At 43.5% G+C, this 25,099-nt stretch overlaps 1 protein-coding gene across 3 annotated transcripts in view; it reads left to right on the top strand.

The window, feature by feature from the left end:
* cacna2d2a (calcium channel, voltage-dependent, alpha 2/delta subunit 2a) overlaps positions 1-25,099 on the top strand; it is a 146,883-nt gene that overhangs the window by 72,138 nt on the left and 49,646 nt on the right. For 2 of the 3 annotated variants that reach the window (XM_056436376.1, XM_056436375.1), the window contains exons 5-6: positions 17,904-17,948; positions 21,567-21,705. In XM_056436376.1, the coding sequence (XP_056292351.1) occupies positions 17,904-17,948; positions 21,567-21,705 (184 nt within the window). The remainder of the gene's footprint in view (positions 1-17,903; positions 17,949-21,566; positions 21,706-25,099) is intronic. The other variant, XM_056436377.1, reaches the window with a different exon arrangement.

The following is a 25,099-nucleotide window of genomic DNA, read 5'->3' as shown; positions in this document are numbered from 1 at the left end:
GCAGGTTCAGTACCTGGCCCAGCCCATCTGCTCGCTTCGCCAAACTAGTGACATCATAGAAACTCAATGATATGCCTTTCCTCATAGCGGCTGCCATCACAGCTGTTACCGTAGCAATGGGAAGACCTCACTCTTCCCCTCGATCTCTTTCACACACACACACACACACACACATACATTCAAGCTTTTTCTTGCCTAAACTGCAGAGCCAGTTTTCTGACCATCCCAACTGCTGGACATTATGGATGTCACAATGTTAATCGTAACAACTGTTATGATGGTCGTTCAGGGTTTTAAATCCATTGGCATGAAATGGTGTGTGAAATGGACATTAAAGTGTTGGATTGTCGCTGATTTCTCAAGGTCAGGTGCCCATCCCTCTGTGACACTCGACTATTGTGTTGGCAACAGAGTCATCCCAAGGCGACACAGTCGTTTCAGTGCTGCTTTGCTCTTCTCATCGGTAGGAGGGAGAACAACTTCAGAGCCAAATATCAAACTGAAAGTTGGGAGCTAAAAAGCAGAGCTCTGTGGATAGCATCAGCATATCACTCATTTATATTTTTTTATATTTTATAAAGAGATTAGGAATCAACTTGATTCTATGTTACCAAGGTCCTTTGACTTTTACCAGATTTTTAAATGTTTTAGGTAATATCTAAATGTGCAACAACATATATGTACACTTAGATGGTCTACACTCTTACATATTTTACAGAAACACCATTTTTACAATAATACAATTGTGTTGACACAGTCAGCCAGCCAAAGTGAAGTAAACCATTTCCTCAAATAAGAGCTAGCTGTTCCTTCCATTTCTCGACTCTTGTGAGGGAAATGTCAAACAAGTTAGTCATCCAAACTTCAGGCAGCAGATCTTCAGCTTGCCAGGCAGCATCGATCTGTTGATGTCATTGTAGATTTCTTGCCTAAGCTTGTGTACCTGATCAGTGTCCTTCCGTATTGAGGTGCACTATTTTCCTCGTTTGGTTTCTCTGATGCTGTTGGGACTGATGTAGAACCTTTGTTCTGTCATTTTGTGTAAGATGCTTCTTGAATGTGATGGCTTGCATTTCATTCTGGCCTCTGGCAAGCTACCTCAGAAGCAAGGTGCTGTTGTTGTCGTCCATATATGCCCCGAAGGGTGGGAGACGGACTCCAGACTTGAGCAGCTTATCACCCACTACCCACTTGGAGGCCCATATGATGATTTTAATCCCCATGGTGAAAACCAATTGGGAGATGGTACACCCTGCCATTAAGCAAATCTCTGTGTGGTGTCACGTGGTGGTAAAGTCTGAAATTGTAAAACAGAACTGGAGATCTTGAAAATAGCACATGACTAGATGTGTAATGGTCTCCGGTATCCTGAAAAAGTCAAACGTGAGTTACAGTTCCGAACACGTTCTCAAGGTCAAGGAAAATGGCATGCAGTCTGGATTTTGTGCCAAATCCTGCTTGTGTGTTTAAGACATCCATAAAACCCTGGGATGCCTGCTTTTTGGACTATTGTGTCCACAAGGTTGATTCTCTCCAGATAGCTGGTCATCCTCTGAGCCATGAATATGAAGTACCACCTCCTCTGCATCTGCCTAGTCAGCCTAATTGCTAGACCCAATGGGGTCTTTCATCCTCAGCTCGAGCCAATGGCTACTCCGCTCAGTCCCCCCTGATATGTCATTGATGGCATGGCAGAGGGCTTGTCCACTTATCCCTAGGTCCCTCATCAGTCTCATCCGTTAATGTTGCCATGAATTCCCAACATCCAACTTCTTCTGGCAGGACCCTTGCTCTCCAGCCCTGCTGTTCTGCCTCCTCCCATGGGACTACATGCTCCACACAATACGCAGTTAAGTTAAGTTGACAGTTCAGTTTTATTTTTTGTCTTCCTGGAAAAAGGGGAATACATGAGAACATAAATACTGGCTGCCTGCCAAATTATTATTTTAAAGATCAGTGCATCCCTAGAATCCATTCAGCTTTTTTATGATATACATCTGAAAGAGCATTTTGGATACCGTAAATTACAGTTAATATATCAGTGAATATATTGTTTTCTCACTGATCACAATGTAATTATGACTCACAAATTAATTTACAGAATCTTATGGATTTTCTGTTAAAATGGGTTGCCGTGCTTTGTTTAAGGTGACAGGTGAGGAGTTGTACAGATGCCTCTTTAAGATGTCTGAATGCAGTTTGATAAATGGTAAATGGTAAGCTTGGCCTAAAAGAGTCGAGAATTTAGTAGCTTTAAGACACATATGTATCTCTCTTGGTGGAGACCAAACACAGTGAATGAGGGTGAATTTTGAACATTAATTCATCACGCGGCCAAAAAAACTACTCCAAACGAATGCTAGTGTTGCTCTGTGTCTGCTTACCATATACATGTAATAATGTGTCAGTGTTGTTTTCGCAACTTGTTTCTGCTGCTGTCAAGTGGCGAAGAAATCAGTTATTGCAGGTCAAAAGATGCATTTTCAGAGTTGCCTTTGATTCATTAAACATTTAGTCATTAAGATAAAGTTGAGTAATCTCCCCCTGCAACACACAATACCACCAAACTGCACAAAGAGATATAGAAACACCATCAACTTGTATACTTTAGTCTCAGCAAGATGGCACATTTCCTAAACGATTCCAATTACGGTAAGCTAATTTTACTGATTCGAAAACTGTTTATGGTCAGCATCATTTTCAAACACATTTTAGAGCAACAATATATTATCAGCTGCATAATCATCAATCAGTTGTTCAACCACTCATCTCTCTCATCATATGGCTACAGATGATGACCGCTGTCTCTCAGCTGAAAGACGGTTGACATGAGAGCAACACGTTGGACCAGAGACACAAGATTGGATGAAAGAAAGAACCGAGATTGTGGAGATCGGAGGAAGACCTGTACTTTCCATCAGATTGTGATGTGGCAGCTGCTGTACGTTTCAAATGCATTAGTACTAATAGCGGTGCCATTAGGGGGAGAGAGGCACTCTGTTGATGGGTTGCCATGATGAAACCAGGGAGAGGGGGTGACAAAGAGAGCCACGGAGGGAGAGAGAGGTGTAAGTGAGAAAGCAAGTGACTGAGGGGAGAAGGCATAAGAGACAGAGAAGACGGGAAACAGAGATGGAGCCATCTTCCAGGCCATTTACTGCAATCATCACTCCCTAATCAATCAAGCCTTTCATCATTGGACAACACAATCTCTCCTTGTCTTTCTCTTTTTCTCCCTCTGTCTCTTTTTCTCTTCATTTCTACTCAGCCACCCACTCTCATACATAACACAGCAGTATTCATGTGACCTCTGTCTTGCTCCTCATTTGGTACCTTTTGTAATACCTACAAATAGTATTCTTACAACCGACATCCCACTGGTAACAACTTTTGTTTTTCTCATTCATATCCTGCCAATGTCTTTAAATATATACTGTAAAATATTTAGTTGGCATCAATTGCAGCTGCATTTAGTTAGTATTTCAGTAAAATGTATTGCCCTGAGGCAGGGCTCCAGACTAACTTTTTTTACTCGGAGCACAGTGGCCCCTAACTTAAAATTTTAGGGGCGCAAGCAGAAAATTTAGGGGCGCACACTATAAATCGACTTGCAAAGTTTTCCCATCATTTGTACTGTATTACTGATAAATAATTTGACAATATACAATCTTATGCCTGTTTGCCTTCATGAACTGCAAAACATTCACAACAGAGAACTCTTCAGAAGTTACTGTATTGAGTTTCAACATATTTTAAGAGAAAACATACCGTGAGCATGTGCATGTTGCACTTCGATGTGGCCAATCAAAACATTTATTGGTTTCTAGAGATGCACCGATCAGGTTTTTGGTGCCGATCACCGATCACTGAAATCAGTATCTGCCGATCACCGATAATACTGATCACCGAAATCAGTATCTTCCGATCCGATAATACCGATCACCGATCACGGTGTTGATTGAAGCATTCTATTTATTGTGTAGCATTATTGCCTAGGACTATGAGGAAATACATATATAAAGCAACTCAAACATTAAATAAATTACCGATTTCTTTAAACATTTAGGACTTTTACTTTGAAAAATGTCCTAATTGATACATTAAAATTGTTTGATTGCTATTGTAGGGGATTTCAGATATGTATGGAACACATCTGCATTATTCATTTCCTGGAACTCTTGGGGAAATCTATATACAGGACTTTTCTTAACATACAATAGACTGACTAATTTTTATAAACTCTTCCTTGGTCCAGTAAAAATGTTTTAATGTTAGCATAATTTAAGCTAAATCTCAGAAACGATCTATAAAGATACAAAATCAGTTCATTGTTTACTTTTATATGTTCGTGTATGATTTGTCGACATCTTATTTTGAAAAACGGATGTTGTTTCACGTGGTTCTTTCCGCTAACTTTGCAAAACCGGATGTTGTCACATAAATCCTTCCGCTAACTTTATCAAAACCCTCGCGCGCTCCTGATCGAATGCGTTTACCGTGAACATCAGTCTGTAGGGGCAGACATGTGAGTGTCGGCTGAGTTGACCCAGAGATTCAACTCGGGGGACGGGGACGCTGCTCGGTGGTGAGGATCCCCTCTGACCTCTGACCTCTCACTCTGCGGCCCCCCCCCCCCGCTCTCACAGGCAGGCCAGCCTTCTTCTTCGGTTTTCGTCTCCTTTCTTCTTCTTCTGGAGTTAAGGTTAGCAAACCAGTCATTCAGGCATTACCGCTAACTATAGTGGGCTGAAGTGTAGAACAAGTTTGTCAGCAACAAAAATATTTAATAACAACAACAACAAAATCTGCTAATTTACTGGTCGCGCATGCGCGAGTTGATGAAAAATTTACTCGCACTGTGTCTAATTTTAGGCGCAAAATGCGACCATTTGGTCGCAGTCTGGAGCCCTGCCCTGAGGTCCCAATAGGTCCCCAAGGTGGTGTAGCATGACCTTAAGTGCTAAGGGTGCTAGCTAGAGTTGCAAGGGTTTGTTCACTTGACCAAGTTTGGCTCCTTTCATAGTGCCTCTATTTGAGATAATTGGCCCTTCAGAGGAAATGAGTGAGAATCATTGTGTCGACTCTCAGCCCTCGAAGCTACCAGCTCCATTAGCCACAGAATACATTAGTCTTATGAGAGCTGCATTTGACAGATTTAAATTCTGATTCTGGTAAAATAGACATGAAATGAAGGGGGTTTGTTTCATCTCGCACATGTACAACTTTCTTTATCTAATTACTTATTTTTTGTCATTTTGAAAAGTTGCTAAACCCCTATTTTCAGCTCACTGGGTTCACTAAAACAGACAGAAATTGACTATTTGTCCAAGTACATGGATTTTTTGCTGAATTGTGAAATGTTTTTTTCCTCCAACTGTTAAACTGACTCAAAATAATTGGCAAGAAAGTGGTGTTTTATCTGCAATTGATTCATAGTGGTTTAGTTTTTTTTTCTGTACTGACTTCTGTCATTTCAATCACTAACCTAATTGTATCTGTTCTGTATGACCTAAATTAAATATATTCGTCCCTTATTTATAATGGCATATGCATACTTTCTAAAGCAGAACCACAATCATGTGTCAGCACCACAGCTACCAAAACTAAAAAGGATCTACATGTCGTACGCCCGAGAGGCAGAGGTTGGAAATATGGTATTATCTGAGCTCTTTTAAAAAAAAACATATACACAGTGCTTATTTCAAACACGGAGCAGAGCCATGCAGTATAATCACAAATAAACTACATATATTTTCATTGTGAGCTATTTTTTTTCTATTCCTTATGGCTGTGCTTAGACAGACTGCCGAGCACGTAATGAAAGTCATAAACAGTGTTATCATTGAATCGTGAGCCATGGAGCGGACTTCCATCTGCTCACCACTGGAAGGGAAAGAAATGAGGAGGGGCTACGTGAAAAATAATTCCTACAGTGTAAATTTAGCAGAGTTTCCTCCCTATCAAATGTATCTGATGGATTGGATGCGTCAGAAACTGGCTTGAGTTCTACCTGTATCAATGTTGAAACGCATCTGTAATAGATGCTCACACACACATGAGAAAGGTTGGAGGTCTGTGTCTGTGGGGATCAAACATGATCTGATCAATTAATTCATTAGTATTATTTCAATCGAGACTTTACCTTCAACTGGACTGCAGCTCCTCCCTTCTGAGCTCTCCTGTCGTCTCCTCTCCTGGTGCTTTCTCTCACTTTATATCAACTGCTGCTCTACTCACAGCTTTGAAGAGGCTATTGGTTGCTGTGGTGACCCAGTTGGTAATTTCAGCTTCTTGATTGCAGACCATTGTAATTTGCTTAAGCGGTGCTCTCCAAGGTAGAAATGTCCTTTTCTCTGTTTTATGTATTTTTTCTTCCCGACTTTCTCTCTCGCTCCCTCTTTCTCCACATCTCTAATGTTACTCTGCTGCTTCAAGAGAGACCTCTTGAAGACTCATGCATCTCTACTTTCGAGTAGGGGGACTTTGGTAAAGTCTGAAATGACTCAGAATGGAAGAATCACTGAAGTACGGGAGCAGGTAATGAGAAACGCGAAGATAAAAAGAGCACAGGGAAGAAGAAAAGTGCAGGTGTGTCAGTAAGCCTTCAATCAGCAGCAGATTGGCCAACTGTGATGCAGCATGCTAGCCGGGAGGGTTGAGAGAGTAGCCTCCATGTCTAAATCCTACCGATCGATCCCCCTGCCTCACAGGAGATGGGAATCAATAGTGAAAGAAATCCAGCAGGCCTTGATTTTCCCCTTTCAAAACATGGCCAACACCCATGAAATGTTATTTTTAAGGCCCTGCTGGTCAAACCAGAAAGCGAAACAAACTGATTGGTTTATTGTATTGTAGTTATTGTTTACTCCATTTCAATAAATTATCATTTCGACATTGACACATATTGTTTTAAAGCTGATAGCTTTAAATCATTGAGCCATACATTGATTGATTTATTGACAGAAAATAAATGTTGGCCATTTTGTGCCTTTTGTTAGAGTTCACAGTAGATATGACAGGAAATGAGGGGAGAGAGAGAGGGGAAATGACAAGAGAGCAAAAGCAATGGTTCCCAGCTTGAGGGCGGATAATGTGGTTCATGGCCTGTGCCTTAAAACACCCTTTTCACTATTGTCAGAAATGTAATGTCCCGATTATTCATTCATCCAGGTTCAATTAAAAGGGATGTTCACGGACAAAAAAAACGTTATATTTCCTATCCGAGGTTTCCTTGTGTTCCAGCCAACCAAGGAGTTCCAATTAAAGAGATGTGGGCAGGTCGTCAGTTTGTGAGGGGGGGCTTTGCTGTAGCAGAGGGGAGTTGTGTGCTCTGGTTATAGCGTTTACTCCGTCTATTCTATCCCTGTTGTCCTTGGAGCCTGTCCGCAGATATCTTAGAGCAGGCTTCCCTTTGTCATTTGAATGTTCAAATCACTGTGAGGGACAGCAACGCATCTGATGGAAATGATTATGGGGTCGAAAATAACAGGTTACCCTTTGGTCGGCATTGATTGTTGATTGGACACTCTCAGCCAGCCTGTAAAGAGGGAGTGGGGACTTCTCAGGCCTCTATGGACTAGCAGTGGTAGAATTGTTGAGAAACATCAGTGAAATGAAAAGCTGTATTAAACCCTAGAGGAAAATGCAACCTGGAAACCTTTCACACATGTATGTGGAGCTCCAGTGTCTACCAGGCTGCAGTGTGATTGGACAGGGACTGAATACCAGTTTTTTGTGATTGGTCACCCTGGCTACAAATGCTGTAAAAATGTTAGACGTGGGTAATTGCATTTGCTTTATCAAATCCCTCTGGAATCCAATGATAGCGTTCATATTGCCCCGGCCTGTTTATCTTATTTGTCTTTATTTGGAGGTGCTGTATTTTATTACAGCACCTCTTTCCTGCTTCCCCTCAGTTGATCAGATTGGGGGCTTGTTTGGGAGGTGTTGGCATGCGTGTGTCGTGTTGGATAGGCTTTTTATCTGGCACTGTGTCCATGCAGTGTTGTGATTCTATCAGCATTTAAACCTGCTCCTCAATGGAGCCCTGTCAGCCAACAATGGAGAGCAGCATTACCCAGAGTGCAGCAGGACAAAGCCTTATTTCGTTATCACAGGATTGGAATATTCGCAGACTGATTTAACTGCTTTTACCAAGAGGATGTGTCAGACAGAAAGAGAGCGAAAAAGAGTGAGGAAGGAAAAAAAGAGAAATACAGGATTATGTGACCTGCAGGATGTTTACAGAGACATTCATAGAGCAAGACTTGCAGATTCCTGGGTGAAATTGGGGGCATGAAATGTAACCATGGCATGCGTAACCTTAATATTTCCTTAAATAATGCTTTTCTAATTTCTTCTTTCTTTATTGTCCTCCCTCTTTCTCTGCTCCTTCACTCCCTCTTCCATCTCTTGAGTTGCTGCGCATGTTTGTGAATCTTTGACGTGAGCTCCGTCTGAAGAGTAGCAAGACAATGATGAGATGTGCATGGAGAAATTAATTTACTTTGCTGAATTTGTCCTGCGTATTTGAGCTTTAATCTGGGGGCACATTTGTTTATTGGCATACAAATGTACATCTGCATGGAGCTATGCTTGGACGCCATGATCTCAGCAGCTCCCTAATCGCTTGAAAGCCTGGAGATGCGGAGCATGCCAATGAGAGAGGGAGGCAGCCGCGCCCAAGGCCTCCATCATGCACCCCTTTATCTGAGTTTCACTCTCGCTCAATAGCTATCTCCCTCTCTCCCTCTCTCCCTCTCTCCCTCTCTCCATCTCTCCCTCTCTCCCTCTTTCCCTCTCGCTTTCAGGCCAACAGTTTTCATTTCCAGTGTGCTGGTTGGCTCTTTTTTGACTTGACATTATAAAGAGGCATATTGGAATCGTCAGTGGTTAACTTTTCAAATGAGAAAAAAACAACACCATAAAGGGTGAAGCGGTATCAACTGCAACAAGGTGTGTTCAAAGATTGGCTATGAAAAGTAAAGAACACTGTTTATGTAAACTTTGGTAATTATGTTACTATAATTGAGTTTCTAATTGTTCATATTCTTGTTTTCTTTCATAATTGTTGCCAGATGAATTTATTTACCTGAACAATGATGATGAAGATCATGAAAATGAGGGAGATGCAGTAGATTTAATGGCCAGAGGTAGGTCTGAAGTTGAGTTAAGTAAGTAAGTAAAGTGTATTTATATTCCACTTATCACAGACAAAGTGTCACAAGGTGCAGTACAAGTAAAACAATTGTGCAATAACAGGGGCCAAAACATTACGTGTAATAATGTAAGAGCATATCATTTAAGAACATATAATGTAAGAGCATATCATTTAAGAGCATATAATGTAAGAGCATATCATTTAAGAGCATATAATGTAAGAGCATATCATTTAAGAACATATAATGTAAGAGCATATAATGTAAGAGCATATAATGTAACAGCATATAATGTAAGAGCATATAATGTAAGAGCATATAATGTAAGAGCATATCATTTAAGAGCATATAATGTAAGAGTGCATAACGTAATAACTGAAGGCATTATCACAAACATATTATTTAAAAAGTTAAATAATGAAATTAATTCAATGCATACTTTATTAATAGGACATTCCTTATCTTCTTAAAGCAAGGAGAGACTTTCCTCCAATTTAAAGCAAACTGGAACTTTTCAGCAATTGGTTTCATCCATATTTCATAAATTAATGAAGCCACTTGAATGTGTGACATAATTCAGTGACCTGGACAAATGAGAACCTTTACAGAGATGACACTGAATATAATATACTGGTTAATTCTTATGATGTGAAGTACGTGTTCCATACATAATGAATCCTGTTACTTTTGCACGCCGGTTTAATTAATCTCCAAACCTTCACTTAAGAGAGCATGGATGTCGTACATGCGCACAGAACAGCATCCGAAAGTGGTCATTTAGTGCTGTCTGGAGAGGAGTTAGTATAAATATTAGTTGTCAAAATACCTTCTTTAACCTTTCTGTGAACAAGCAATATGCCCAAACAAGGATATGATTTAATATCCTGTGGATAAAAAAACAACAAGAAATCATATTATATTCACAGTATGCCCCGACCATTCAAGATCATAGCGGTTAAAGTGTTTTTAGATCCCTGACAAATTCCAACATGTCTATGATTAATTTACCTCTGTTGAAATCATTATTCACAAGTTCATGTTTTAACACTTGTGCTAACGTGGAAAGGAAATGAGCGGAAATCATTTGTTTTCTGATGGCATATTGTGATTTCAATTTGACATCTCTCCTTTCAGTACGAATGTCCTTGTGCATATATTTCCTTTAAATTTTATTCTCCTGATGAAATTGAATGTCAGTCATTTAAACATACAGAGATTGTAATGAACCTGTGTGTGTGTGTGTGTGTGTGTGTGTGCGTGTGTGTGTGTGTGTGTGTGTGTGTGTGTGTGTGTGTGTGTGTGTGTTCAAAGGAGTCAAAGTGTACGAGTATGTGCTTACCATGAAGGATTTCATTCCCTCCTCTTAGTGGAGAGGTCTCACAAGGCAATATGGCTGAGTGTTTATCTGGTTCGAATGCCTTGAGTTTCATACCATTTGACATGTAGAGATGGGATATAAGGATGCTGTGGAAATAGAAAGACAGAGGGAGAGATAGGTAGAGACATGAGGAGAGACTCGAGTAGGGGAGATAAGAAAAGGAGTTATAACGTATAGCTCCATAACAGGTGAGCTGCAAACTTTACAAAGCAGATATTCCCTGCAGCAAAATCACATTGTTTAGTTTTTGCCTTTATTCTGGTTACATTTTCACATTAAGTGAGCTGTGTGCGTGTGTGCGTATGTGTGCGTGTGTGTATACACCTTATGAGCTGATGTGTGTGGGTTAATGAAGAGCAGTAAATGAAATCCTTTATTGTGTTTGATATAATGTCAGCTTCCATGAGGGAAACTGGGGCTACGAATGATTGCTAGACTATCGAGGCCAGGAAAGGGGTGCAGTGTTTGTGTGTGTGTGTGTGTGTGTGTGTGCGTGTGTACGTGTGCATTTCTGCGTGCTTGTGTGCACATCCCGGGGCAAGGCGTAGGCACAGAGTGTGTTCTGTAATTATAAAATCATTAGCAGGTGTCCAGAGGAGATATGAATATGACTGTAATCTGTCCCCACCCATGATGGAGCGCTTGTCTCACACTCAAATGTCAACCTGTCTCAGCCATTCCATCGAGAGATCTCACACCTGCAAATTCAAAAGATTTAGTCCCAGCGAACACAGTCCGTCATTTACATGTACCGCTACATATGACAGCCTTTATGGAGCAGCCATTTTTCAATAACATATTGTTACCCTGTGCGTTACGGGATAAATCCACTGCCAAGGTCCTTTGCACATGTGAGGAAGTTTCTGGGCTTTAAAGGCTCCGACCTTCACTCCAGTGAATATTTTGAAGTTTAAATGTTTAACTACAAGCAATGGATGACATTAAAGTAACAGCATGCAGGGATGACAAGAAAGCACGGTGGCAGAAGAACAGCCTCAAAGTCTGACAGGCGTACATATAAACAAAGGATAGGCAGGCATGTATCTGGTCAGACATAAAAACGAGCAGATATTGTAGCCCTGGCGAGGAGACAAAGTCACATTGTAATCTAGAGCAGCGGGGCGGTTTCTGTAGCAATAGTAGGCATCTAACCTACGCGCCGCTGCTTTTGCTGAAATCTGAAATTGGTGAAAGGAGACTGGTATTGAGGATAGAGAGAGATAGGAAAAGATGAAGATAAGACAAGGCAGGGAGGAAGAGGAGAGATGTGGCAAAGGGAGGAGAGAGAAAACAGATCAAGATAAGGGTGAGGAGAGCCAAGGAGATGAGCGGAGGAAGATTGATGTAAGGCAGAGGCTGGAGATCATCACCTGACCTCAGTGTGTGTCTCCTGCTTGGAATGTGTTGGTCCACTCAGCATGAGAGATTTAATTTACTGATAGGACTTTGAGTCAGTGCGAATTTCTCCGACTTTGTGCGTGTCTGCGGTGTATTAGCGCAAACACGTGGCCTTGTTTGCGCGCTCGCTCTGTGTACATTCACAAGTGTACATGCTGTATATGTGGGTCTGTAAGCGTTCAATTATGCATTATACCTGTTACCGTGTGCAATAGCAGAGCGGAGATTTATGTAGGATAGATGCGAGCCTGGTGTTGTATCAGATGTGTGTTTAACCCAGACTCTGAGCCCACAGAGACCCCTGACCAGCCGCAGCAGATGACCATGCCACGCCTGAGGGCTGCTCATAGGGTCATGGTGGCCTCGGACTCGTCCACATGGAGCCACCTCTTCTGTGCATGCCTGTGAGGTGTCAGAGTGTGTGGCTAGAGGCAGAGGTTGATGCGTTCATGAGTAGGATCAGTGTAACTTTGTCGTGCTTGTGTTATGTTTAGAGATCTTATTTTCATCATACTGCAACATACAAACAATATAAAACGTATCATTTTGGTATATGACTGTAATGGTTAGAAAAGTGTTATTAGTTGGTCAGTAGGTACTGTAGGTATTGTCATGAATACTATTTTCAATCCAGTAAATGTCTTTTCCTTTTCACAATCGTTTCCTGACTCCTTTCATTACCTGATTTGTAAAGAATTAGGGTGCAGTCTTGTAAACACAGCTGTCCAGCTGAGTAAACAGACATTATACCGATGACAGATGTGTTGACAGATAAATAGAAAATAACATTAAATGCCTGAGAAAGGTGTTTGGCTCCATCATAATAGCTTCAATGCTTCTTTGTAAAATATATACTTTGTGGAACTCTAAAGGGATAACACAGCAAGACTATTGTGCCCTGTATGAAATGCCCGTCATTATAGATGTTTCTTTGTTTATTTATTCAGTCTTTTTCATTTGATGTATCACCTACACCTCTATACTGTATTATTTGCACCAAAAAAAAAAGTAATAAGGTGCTAAATAACAACGTGCAACAATAAAGCATTAAGCAAGGGAGCTGCAGTGTTGGACCTCTCTCTAAACTCTCTCTTCAGTGCTGTGTGGGATGTTTATTTTGTGTATTATCTGTTTTAGTAAAGCTGCTGGACACTGTCTGTCGGGTTCAAGGAACTCAGCGTTTACTTACAGGAAGCAGCCATGAATAATAAGTTGTAATGCCGCAGTAGTGAGAGTAAACTCCTCAGAAGCGAGGGGCCATTCAAAGCAGGACTGGGCTACAGATCAATCCTGCTGGCAGACACAACAACACTGTTGCTCTGCCACAGTCTCGCTCGCTCCCTTTCTCTTCTCTCTCTGCAGAGGCACAGGCTATTTTTAGCCCTGGCAGCTCTTTCCCCACTGCACCCACCACCACCACCACCACCCCCCATCTCTTTCCTCCCAATTCATCCCTTCATATCACCCTGACCTCAGCCTCCTGACTAACCCTCCACCTCAACCCAATGTACTCCCTGAACAATCCCCTCTGATCCCTCCACTCAGCCCCTCTCCTCATTCCTGATCTTTTTGACAGAGCTGTGGTGTTGAGGAGATTTGTCACGGGGGGGGGGGGGGGGGGGGGCATATTCTGCTCCTACTCCATCTTGTCCACGCTCATTACCCAAAGACACAAGCTGTGTCCAGACTGGTCCGCCCCGTGTTTGGAGTCAGTGTGAGTTTTGATCATACTGTGTTTCTTTGGTGAGTTGTAAGGCACTGAGCCGAGCTGATGACTGACTCTCTCTGATTAGCACTGGAGGCAAGCCAAGACCCCGGCCGTGGTGTGTAGAGAGGCACTAATGCCGAAGGGTGCTGAGCGAAAGGTGGGGGCTGGCAGAGAAAGGGAATACGTGTGCATACAGATACTGTACGAGTTGAACAAACACAGCATGTGTGTGAGGCAGCGGAAGAGAGATAAAAACAGGGAAGAGCAGAACAGTGAAAGCCAGTAAACAGACAAACAGAAATTGAGAGAGGCATGAGTAAGTTGTGTGTCAGAGCAACTGTACAGTCGAGTCTCTCTTCGTCTGCCAGGCGTCCTCCTTCATCAGACCATGACCGGAGCTCCTCCAGTGAGGGCGACTCAGTCACTGGGTGCCCTTGAGAGTGCGCCCTCGGCCAGCCTCCTCATGATAATGAGGCAGGCCCCACAGACGCTACTCGCTGCATGCAACTCCTGCCTGCCCTCACGGCTGCCTCCGCGGGATATAAGGACGCCAGTTCCGAGGAGAGGAGGATAACAGCCTGGCTCTGGGTTCCTTGCTCGGGGTAAATGCTGGGAGCGTGATGGTGAAAGGTTGAATCTGGGGCTGATTCGAGCAAAATAGTACATCAGAATTGCATTCTTGTACATTCTTATTCCTTATTGTGTTTCTCTTCTCTTGTGAAAGTCGATAAGACTCCCAAAGACAGTCATATTTTCAGTTTATTCCTCTCTCATTGCAAATTGAGCTTGCACACAGTAGATTTTTGTATCGTTTTCCACAATACATGAAAATGTTCCGACAGTGTTTTTAACACAAGTTCGAACATGTGCCACTCATATTGCATCTTATTAACCAAATCATTGCCCAGATACGTTCAGTTATCTGCTCACCTTCACCGTCGTTTCCTGATGGCGCCGCGAAAGGTCGCCTCGGTGTGTTGGTGCGCGATGTTTTTTATTGTTTTCGTTTTAAATACTGTTTTCTGCTGGGATTCCCAGAGCTCTTTCACCAGAGAGGAACTCTTGAACATAAGGGGAACAACTCCAGCGGATTTACTTCCAACGTTTTTAACTTCTGTGGAGTTACTGGACATTTTTGTAAAAGGTGCTCACCTTCACGTGGTGAAAAACCGGCGGAGGAGGAAGAGTTCGGGGCGCTCGCGGCTACGCGACGGGGGATCTCTCGCACAGCTGCCGGGCATATTTCTCTCCAACGTCCGCTCACTGTGCAACAAACTGGACGAACTCCAGCTGCTGGTGGGGAGAGACAGAGACTTCTCCTCATCCTCCGTTCTGTGTTTCACGGAATCATGGCTTAGTGGCTCGATACCAGACTCTGCGCTCCAGCTCGCTGGCTTCCTTGTGTTCCGCGGGACGGGCACGAGCTCTCCGGTAAAAAAAAGGGTGGAGGAATCTGCTTTTACCTCAACAACGGCTGGTGCAACGACGTAACGGTGATTCTACAGCACTGTTCGCCGGACCTGGAATCTTTTATCATCCACTGCAAACCCTTCTACTCCCCACGTGAGTTCGCTTCATTCATCCTGGCCGAGTTACATGCCGCCGCAGGGGAACGTGAACGTGGCACAACAGACACTCGCTGAACAGATACGGCGTGTGGAGCGGACCTTCCCGGACTCTTTGGTTATTGTACTCGGGGATTTTAACAAAGGAAACCTCAGCCACGAACTCTAAATATAGACAGTTAATTAAATGCCCTACCAGAGAGAAGAGCATTCTGGACCACTGCTACACAACAATCAGCAGGGCCTATCACGCCGTCCCTCGAGCTGCACTGGGAAACTCTGACCACGTCATGGTTCATCTGATTCCCTCATACAGGCAGAGACTAAAGCTCTGCAAACCTGTGGTGAGGAAGTTCAAGAAGTGGACCAGTGAGGCTCTGGAGGATCTAGGGCGGCTTTTGACTGTACTGACTGGGATGTCTTCAGGACTGCTACCAACAGCCTGGATGAGTACACAGAGGCTGTAACTTCCTACATCAGCTTCTGTGAGGACAGCTGTATTCCATCCAGCTCCAGGGTGAGTTATAACAACGACAAACCCTGGTTCACAGCGGAGCTCAGGAAGCTAAGACTGCAGAAGGACCAGGCATTCAGGAGTGGGACAGACAGGACCTGTACACAGAGTCCAAATACAGGTTTAGCAAGGCGGTGAGAGATGCTAAACGACTGTACTCTGAGAAACTGCAACAGCAGCTCTCAGCAAACGACTCTGCTTCTGTCTGGAGAGGGCTCAGGCAGATCACCAACTACAAGCCCAAATCACCCCACTCCATGAACAATGTGCTTCTGGCAGATGAGCTAAATGAGTTCTACTGCCGCTTTGAAAGACAATGGAGCAGTCCTGAGACAATCCCCACAGCCCCACCAACAAGCCACAGACCATCAGCCCACCCTCCCCCAGCCCATCAGGGGCTCACACCTCTGGAGCACCCTCCATCAACTCAGCGACGCCTCGTCATCCTGGAGAGATCCGTCAACAGGCTGTTTAAAAAGCAGAACCCCATAAGCAGCAGGGCCCGGACTCCTCCCCCTCCACCCTGAAGCACTGTGCCGACCAGCTGTCTCCGGTGTTCACCGACATCTTCAACACCTCCTGGCCACGTTCTTACGTTCCAGCCTGCTTCAAGGCCTCCACCATCATCCCGTCCGCCCAAAAACCCAAGATCACAGGACTCAATGACTACAGGCCGTCGCCTGACCTCTGTGGTCATGAAGTCCTTGAACGCTTGGTCCTGTCACACCTCAAGACCATCACCGACCCACTCCTGGACCCCTGCAGTTCGCCTACAGAGCCAACAGGTCTGCAGACGATGCAGTCAACATGGCCCTTCACTACATCCTCCAGCATCTGGACTCGGAACCCTCGCCAGGATCCTGTTTGTGGACTTCAGCTCTGCCTTCAATTCCATCATCCCGTCCCTGCTGCAGGACAAGCTCTCCCAGCTGCACGTGCCCGACTCCACCTGCAGGTGGATCACAGACTTCCTGACCGACAGGAAGCAGCACGTGAGGCTGGGAAACACGTCTCAGGCTCCCGGACCACCAGCACGGGTTCCCCCAAGGCTGTGTTCTCTCCCTCTGCTGTTCTCCCTGTACACCAACAGCTGCACCTCCAGTCACCAGTCCGTCAAGCTCTAAAGTTCATGGATGACACCACCCTCATTGGACTCATCTCTGGCGGGACGAGACCGCCCACAGGTGGGAGACTGACCACCTGGTGACCTGGTGCAGCCAGAACAACCTGGAGCTCAACGCTCTGAAGACAGTGGAGATGGTTGTGGATTTCAGGAGGAATGCAGCCCACCCGCCCTCTCATCCTGTGTGACTCCCGTCGACGCTGTGAGAGTCCCCGCTTCCTGGGCTCCATCATCTCCCAGGACCTCAAGTGGGAGCTGAACATCGGCTCCATCTCCAAGAAGGCCCAGCAGAGGATGTTCTTCCTGAGGCAGCTGAGGAAATTCAACCTGCCAGGGAAGATGATGGTACAGTTCTACACGGCCATCGTTGAGTCCATCATCTGCTCCTCCATCACCGCCTGGCACCCTGCAGCCACAGCCAAAGACAAGCGCAGGCTGCAGAGCATCATCCGCCGCCGAGAGGGTTATCGGTTGCAATCTGCCTTCCCTCCAGGTCCTGTTCACTTCCAGGTCACTGAAGCGGGCCAGAAAGATTGTGACCCTCCCACCCTGGACACTCCTGTTCGAGTCCCTCCCTGCGGTCCATCATGACCACGACCTCCCGCCACACCAATAGCTTTTTTCCGACGGCGGTCGGGCTCATCAAATGGACCCGGGACTGACTGACTGTCACCCCCAGGACTACCACCTCTTCTTCCACCTTCCTCTCTCCTCCTTCTTCCCGCTCCTTCCTCTTCCTCCTCCTCCCTCTTCCTCCCCCTCCTCCTCCTTGCGTTGATTGTTGTTTGTCATGTCCAAATGTTGCACCTTCCACCAAAAAAAATTCCTCGTTTGTTTGTGAAAACATTCATTCTTTGGCAATAAACCTGTTTCTGATTCTGATTCTGATCACACTACTTCTCCTGTGTTCTGTGATGCTGATTATATTCTCATGCTGAACAGTGTGATTGAATATAACCTTGACTCTCTCTAGCTTACCACCGCGAAGGGTCAGGTCTGATATAGGCGCTGCTATATCTTCTCTCATCACCTGTCTTTTCACTTTTCTTTTCTGCACAGGAGAGTGCCATTTCATACTACGATTCCAAAGCGGATTCAGACTATGTGAGTACAGTACGGACTGCTCCCTCCTCCCCCGTCTGTCTGCCTCAAACCCCAAATCCTACCCACTCCGATTCCTGCAACCCCACCCTGTCTTTACCCTGGCCTCATCGGTGTTGATGCCCCTATCCCCCCCGGTCACAGACCCCTGGGATGTCTGTGTCTGTTAGTGAGGGCGCACTGCTTTGTGGTGAGTTGGTGTGACAGAGCCGGGGCAGGCCGACGTGCATGTGACAGTGGCTTCAGCTGTCCTCCCCCAGTCTCATTTCCAGAGTTTGCTCCCTCCCCATAGATTTCAACTGTGTCAACTACGGAGCTGGGTTTGTTAGACCTCTAAAAAACAGATCATATCACACTTTCATCCACGAGAACGCCATTTGCGTATCATTCATGCTAAAGAATACGAATCACGTTGATGGAACAACCTGCAGGCTGGGTATCGCAGTTTCCTCCATAAAGTCGTTTGGTCTCACCACGCCACCCCGCCACCGTGCCACCGGCTGCAGTCCCTTCTTGGGATAGGTCACACTTGGAGCCCATGCCTGCCGAATGGTTACGTTTCAGGGAGGAGTGCAAGAATCCCCCCTCTAGATCACCAAAGCACAAAAGATGGGAAGACAGTGAGATAGAGAGTGAGGCGGAGGAGCAATAAATCATGGTGTGATTTTCTCTTTGTGCACGCCACTCCTGTGATTAATGACACAGCGCTTTAGGGCCTGTCAGCACATCTAATTGGAGAGCATCAGTCATCATTAACATGGCGCACTGAGGTTGAGCCAGTGACACACCCCTGACCCCCACGCCACCGACCTCACAACCACCCAACGACACTGGCAGAGGTCAGTCAGAGGTCCTTCCTCATCCCTGCAAGCCCAACAGTATTCCCATATCTGAATCGTGATTCCACCCACTATGGCCCTTTTCAATTAAGGCCTTACCATGGGAGAGAAGACATGAACCATATTTGTAATACTATCCTGCACTATCCGCGAGATATGATAAGAACCCACATTTAAAAAAAGGTAAGTGATTCGCAGTGTCTCTTATTCAAGGCTGTTCTCCTGTGCTCCCTATCCTGTACTCTTTGCCCTGTGTATCCTCTTGTCAGTCTTCCCTTAATATACAAATGCAATGTGATTTTTTAAATGTGTGCCAAAGCATGTTTGAAGCGTTTCTTCACCAGCCACCTTTCAGCTCTTTGTATTAATTACACATTCTGATTTTATTTAGAATTTTTATTTATTTTTGTCCTTTAATGGCTTAATTTATGCACTGTCGTCTGTTGTCTGCAAGTTACACAGTATTCGGCTTTCAAGTCTTATTAGACATCAGTTAAAACTACAGACAACATCAGCACCCACATGCAAAGTAATAATGTCGATATTCTCTGGACTGCATTATTACACTTTCACTGCAATACTTTTATCCGTCTGGTAGAAATATATTGTCAATCATGTTCCTTGGTCGTAATATACTTTGAAGAAAACCATCAAATATAGAAATTATTACAGGGTGGATTGTTCGGATGTTTACTCCAAATTGAAAATCTATATGTTTGCTATTTTTAAGTTGTGGCATATGTTTAATGAGTTACGGCAGCTATTTACTAAGAGTAATGTTATATTTGTTTTTGTGGGGATTCCTTGTTTGTGTAAAAAGACTGTTTTTCTTCTATCTCACTCGTGCCTGCCGTCTTTCAAGTAAACACCCACTCACACACACACACAGGGTCTTAAGTGACATGTTTGAGGTTAGCACTGGTTGGCTGGAGGCGGGAATGAAAGAATCTTCAAACTGTCATCTCTGGCCTCTTCATCCTTTAATTAAACCTTGAGAACGGAGAGATTAAATTAACAAATTGGGTAATGAATCGAACAAAACAGGTGGTAGATAGTTGAGGAAAATGAACCAATCAGTCTTTGCTGCGTGGATTTATTCAGCTCCTAATTAGACACTGCCTTGGTTAATTATGATTGGGCTCTTCTGAAGGAAAAGAAAAAATGAACTCCCTGCCCGACATTGACAGAATTGGTGTCAGAATGAGTGATAAACAAACACCTCAACCTCACAGTTAGTGTTGTTGAAAAGCGAGCATTCTTTCACATCGTTACGATTATTGTATGGTTTTATTGTGGAGCAAAAAGGAAGATCTGATCGTACCCATTTATTTTATATTGCTTAGAAAAGCTGCATCCCTGTTTAGATCTTTCTTAAATGCATTGAAGAATAGAGCTGCCTGGTGATTACCAAGACGTTTGTGAGAAAATAATAGTAATAGTGAACTGCTTTTACTACATATATTTTATTTAATGAGTTTTGAAGTAATACTTTATCAGTATTGAAGTAATAATGTATCAGTTGAATCGGTTGAATTAATAGTGTGTCTGTTCAGCCCACAGCACTCAGTCTGAACATATGTCTAAGTGTTAATATCACTCCTGTCGGGTCTCTGTCATAACGATGATTGTTCCTTACGTTGACTTTCAGTGGGTCTTTAGCACAACTAACTGTCCCAACAACAGCTTTTAATTGCATTTGAATAGTCAATTAACGTTGGCCCATCAATCAATTTCTGCTGTGGACATGGGAGTTTTGATTTAATTCCTATTAAAAGTGATTGCAGTCGCACATTAGCTCCACTCACATATTTGTATTTAAGTAAAATCATCTCCTTAGCCTTCAGAATACATGCGGAATGACCAGAGATATGACTTTTGTTTTAGTTTAGTGTTGTTTAGTCTAAAGGTTTTAGTGAGCGCTCGAAGGAGGTAATTGCATTGCTAAAATCAGATCCAGAATAAGCCAATAAACTGAGCTGGATAGTCGAGTTATATCTAGCTTGCATTTTTTTCCTATCCCACAATCACTTCCCCTGTGGGAACAGCCACAGATTGGACTCAATTGATAACTTATCAAGATAAAAAGCTTAAATGTCAGTTCTCTTTTATCTTCTGTCTTTCTTTGATATCTGACACTTTCCTAATGCAATATGTGTGTCAGGCTTTCTCATAATGTACAATGGCCACACTGAGCAGCTCTAAGAGAGCCAACACATATTAGAAATATGCAGCATTCGTACCATTTTCTTTGTTTAAACCATCACAGGCAAGACGGTCTGTTATAAAATATGTTTGAATGGTGGGAGACTAAACTGTGATTAAGTCGTGATTGTTGCTAGTTCTTATTAGGGTTCATTTGTATGGCACCTCATGTGTCTGTGATAGTCATCTCGGTTACTAATGAGTCTCTCTGTTAGATGTCTGCTCTGATACCTGCTGTTGTTCTCTGAGGAGAGGGAAACTACAGAACCACCTACATCTGAAGGTGGAATAATTGTGCTTAATTCTTGTACTCAACATAATTCAAATGCTATGCGACTCTATGTGTGAGTCAGAAAGAGAGACAGTGCTTTCCTGTCTGTACTAAAGCCACAGATAGGCACTATAAAGCCACAAGATGGGAGGTGACAGAATGATGTCCTATATTTGCTTGTATCCACATGTTTTTAATTGTGTGCTCACTCGTGTGTGTGTGTGCATGCGTGCATGTGTGTGTGTGTGTGTGTGTGTGTGTGTGTGTGTGTGTGTGTGTGTGTGTGTGTGTGTGTGTGTGTGTCTGCAGCCGGAGGATGGAGAAGAGGAGAACCCGCTGGAGAGCGCTACGTCTTTGGAGCTGGAGTTTGTGGACGATCCCAATTTTAAAAACAAGGTCAACTACTCTTCCAGTGCGGTCCAGATTCCTACAGACATATACAAAGGCTGTAAGTACATAAGAATACTTTGTCTATTCGTGTTCTGGTGGAAAGCTGATTGAATGAGTGGCACTGGATACGCTTCATAACATGTATCTGGTAACACATGTACTAAATTAGCCGCAACAGTTAAAAATGACCTCTGCCATACTGACTGTTGTGTAGCGCACACTTCAGTTACTTTATGTGGACATTGAATAAAAGTATAACACAGTCAAATCTAAAACCAAATCAACCAAGCACGAGTTTCTGGACAATATACCAGAAACCACGCGTTTTTGCCAACTCATATTTACCCATGAATTTCACTGGTTATTAAAAACCACCAACAAACTGGTTCTATATGATGGTAAAGTGGTAGTAGCAGTAGTACTAGTACTAATATCCCTAAAATATAATTAACTGAATACATATAGGCCTACTATGTGTACACTCTAAGGCCAGGTGAGTCACAACATGTTATACAAGCTAGGCTGTAGATAGATGACAGTCTTGACCTTTCCCCTTTCCCCTCAGTTAGCTGGATCTTTCCCTCCTTTCTCATCAGTCATCCTTTAACACACCAACATGTTCCTGCGGACGGAGCACCCTCCTTTGTCTGTAGCTGCCAAATGGACAAAGGGGAACACATGTATCTTGCGGGACTCTGATTTTGCTTGGCATGTTCCCTCTGTTATCCACCTCGAACCTTTAGGACACTGTCTGCCTGTCTCTTTAGAGACTCAAAAACCAGAACATGTGCTGACAGACAGACATTTTCACAGTGGCAATTTTTCCTTTCTGTTATTATCTAGCTCTTTGCCCTCTTTGTTGAACAGCCACTGTATGGCACCTGTCTGTGACAATGCCCTCCAGCTGTGTCTCCAGACACATCTTGTCAGAATTAGACACTCGTGGTTCAGGAGGAGACGTCAAAGGCTGCAGCTAACTCACAATAGAGCAATCAGGCCTGCACATTGTTCCCAGTGCCATTTTGTGCCAGCTCTGGTTCGCTTGTCTGAAGCTATGAGTCAGAGAATAAAGGCCTCTTGATTGAGCCTGGTGGAGACTTGAAGAGTCGAGTGGTACAGTGCATGAAATGAGCTCTTTCACTTCTTTTCTGTGGAAAATGTTTACTCTAGATGTTTAGTTGGCTCCCATTGTGTAGTCTGCTGTGCTGCGATTGCCAACTGCAGATTTTGTGCCAACTCCATAATGCACATGTGTGTTTGTGCGTGTGGTGTTTTCGTTGTTGCTGATACAATCATTTTTAAAGACCATTTTTTTCCACCAAACATCCTCGCAAAAATTAAGATATTAGAGACATACATTAGAGATGTCAGATGTGAAATGCAGTGCAGACGAAGTTCATGGGGAACTGATGTTACACATCAAAGTCTATTTATAGGTCTTGAGGGGAACTGGTGCATGTACTGCAGAGGGAGTTGCAGGAAGTCTGGTAAATTCATCGGTAGGGACTGAGAACTACAAGTTTTAAAATAAAAGATATCTGGGGTTGTGGTGTAAGAAAGAAGTGAGCTGACCAGACCCCCGTAGCTTGCTCCTTATCTTGGCTTGAAGCTAATGCTTTGAGGCTACGTGAGCCGCTACTCGCATACCGCACATGCAACTCTGACCTCACTATCACATTGCATTATGGGTAATGTCTGCTTTGAGTTTTGTCAAGGAAGAATAATGTGTGTATAGAGAGGAAGATATGTCTTGCTCTGCCTCATCTATCTTGATTTTTCTTTAGTTATAGTGGGAGCCTGCAGGGTGCCTTGGAGAGGATGTCTGAGGAAACCAATGTGGGCGGATTGTTGTCTGATAGGTATGGAGAAGTCTGGATCTACAGTATATCTGTGGGTTTAGGATTAGCAGAAGAGAAGCAGTGTGAGTGGGTACATTCAGTGTTCATTGCTCAGGGAGAGGCCAGAGAAAAGAAAAGTGGAAGAAGAATGGAGCCCGGTCCAAAGTACAGCATAATGTTCAAGAGTTGGTGTGATATTCTCAAGAGTTGTTTTGAGCACTTGCTTGATTGTGTTGTTGGAGTAGCTTTTTTTGATTTGTGCACATTGTTAATGCACTGAATACATTGACTGTGTTTCAGAAAATAGCAGCATGAATTGACAGTCACAGCAAAAGTTGTTGTCCTTGGATAGGCTGAGAGAAAGGCACAGATAGAAGGAAAGATAGAAAGAGCAGGGGTGAGAGGAGAGCAAGTTTAATAATAGAAACCATTTAGACTCTTTTAGAGCAACAACAAATATATATTTTTCATTTTTTTATTGTGATCCTTTCAGGAGTTAAATGAGGCGGTGCATGCGTCCTGGTTTGATTTGTCTGCTAGGCCCCATGTCCATTTATTGAGATTGAGAGTGTTCCTTGAGCGCAGTAATGAACCATTTTATGATTCATTATCCCTGTGCTGATTCCTGCTGCCAAGTCTGCAAACTTTCTAATTAGCTTAGGTCTAACATTCATACAGTTTTCCTCTAATTATCATTGCTTATTACGGAATGGACATTGCGACACAGTCACAGAGGAATACGTGAATGTGGGTGGTGTTGTCTATGGAGAAATATAATATTCTGCCATGGAATGTGACAGAAATGGTGAAAAAGAGGCAGGGATTTGCTGAATAATTGCAGAGGAAGGGCTACAGGAATACAATATGTAAAATAATCACTGAAAATTAAAGATGAAAACAGCGAGGCAATATGCAAAATTATTCTTTAGCGACTATTTTGTAGATTCTGCGGATTCTCCCTGGTAATTGGACCCAGTTCATGTACGGTAGAGGATATTAATCCAGATTGGGTCATTCCACAGTTGCATGTCTATTATACTGTGTTGAAAATATCGAAGGTTGTATATCTTTTTTTTAATGTAGCAATTATGCGTGTGCAACGTTCACATGGCGTGTGGCCACATTAGTCTTTATGTGAGAATAAGAAGCCACTGTACCCAGCAGGGAATAAAGAAAATCACCAGTGAATGTGCGAAGCCCTTTCATTGAATGTGAAGTTTAAATCCGCTGCATGCGGCGCTTTTTCATGGCAGACTAACGTCATGTTGTCAGTTTGCTATTGTCGTCAGGCACAGCGGGAAACGTAGCTATCAGAAATGAATGGCGAGAACTGGCCAACTGTGTGTGCAGATGAAAGAGCAGAGCTTAAATGTTTTGCATTGAATGATTAGCCCAACCCAGCACACACACACACACACACACACACTCAAAGACACAACACATGACAGCCATGATTACCACCTTTCCCTGTACTTAACTGTCCGTTGCTCCTTTCTTAGGTTTAGATCCAAACTTGTAGGTTCACATGCTTTTGGTTACTATAACAAAACTAAGTTCTACTTATCCAAAATACACCATAATTTTTTTTGCTTTGTTTTTTTTATATTCGTGCAG

The sequence above is a fragment of the Pseudoliparis swirei genome, chromosome 18, assembly GCF_029220125.1.
Source record: "Pseudoliparis swirei isolate HS2019 ecotype Mariana Trench chromosome 18, NWPU_hadal_v1, whole genome shotgun sequence".
Taxonomy (NCBI): Eukaryota; Metazoa; Chordata; class Actinopteri; order Perciformes; family Liparidae; genus Pseudoliparis; species Pseudoliparis swirei.
The sequence above is the reverse complement of the archived record's forward strand: the minus strand, read 5'-3'. Positions and strand labels throughout refer to the sequence as shown.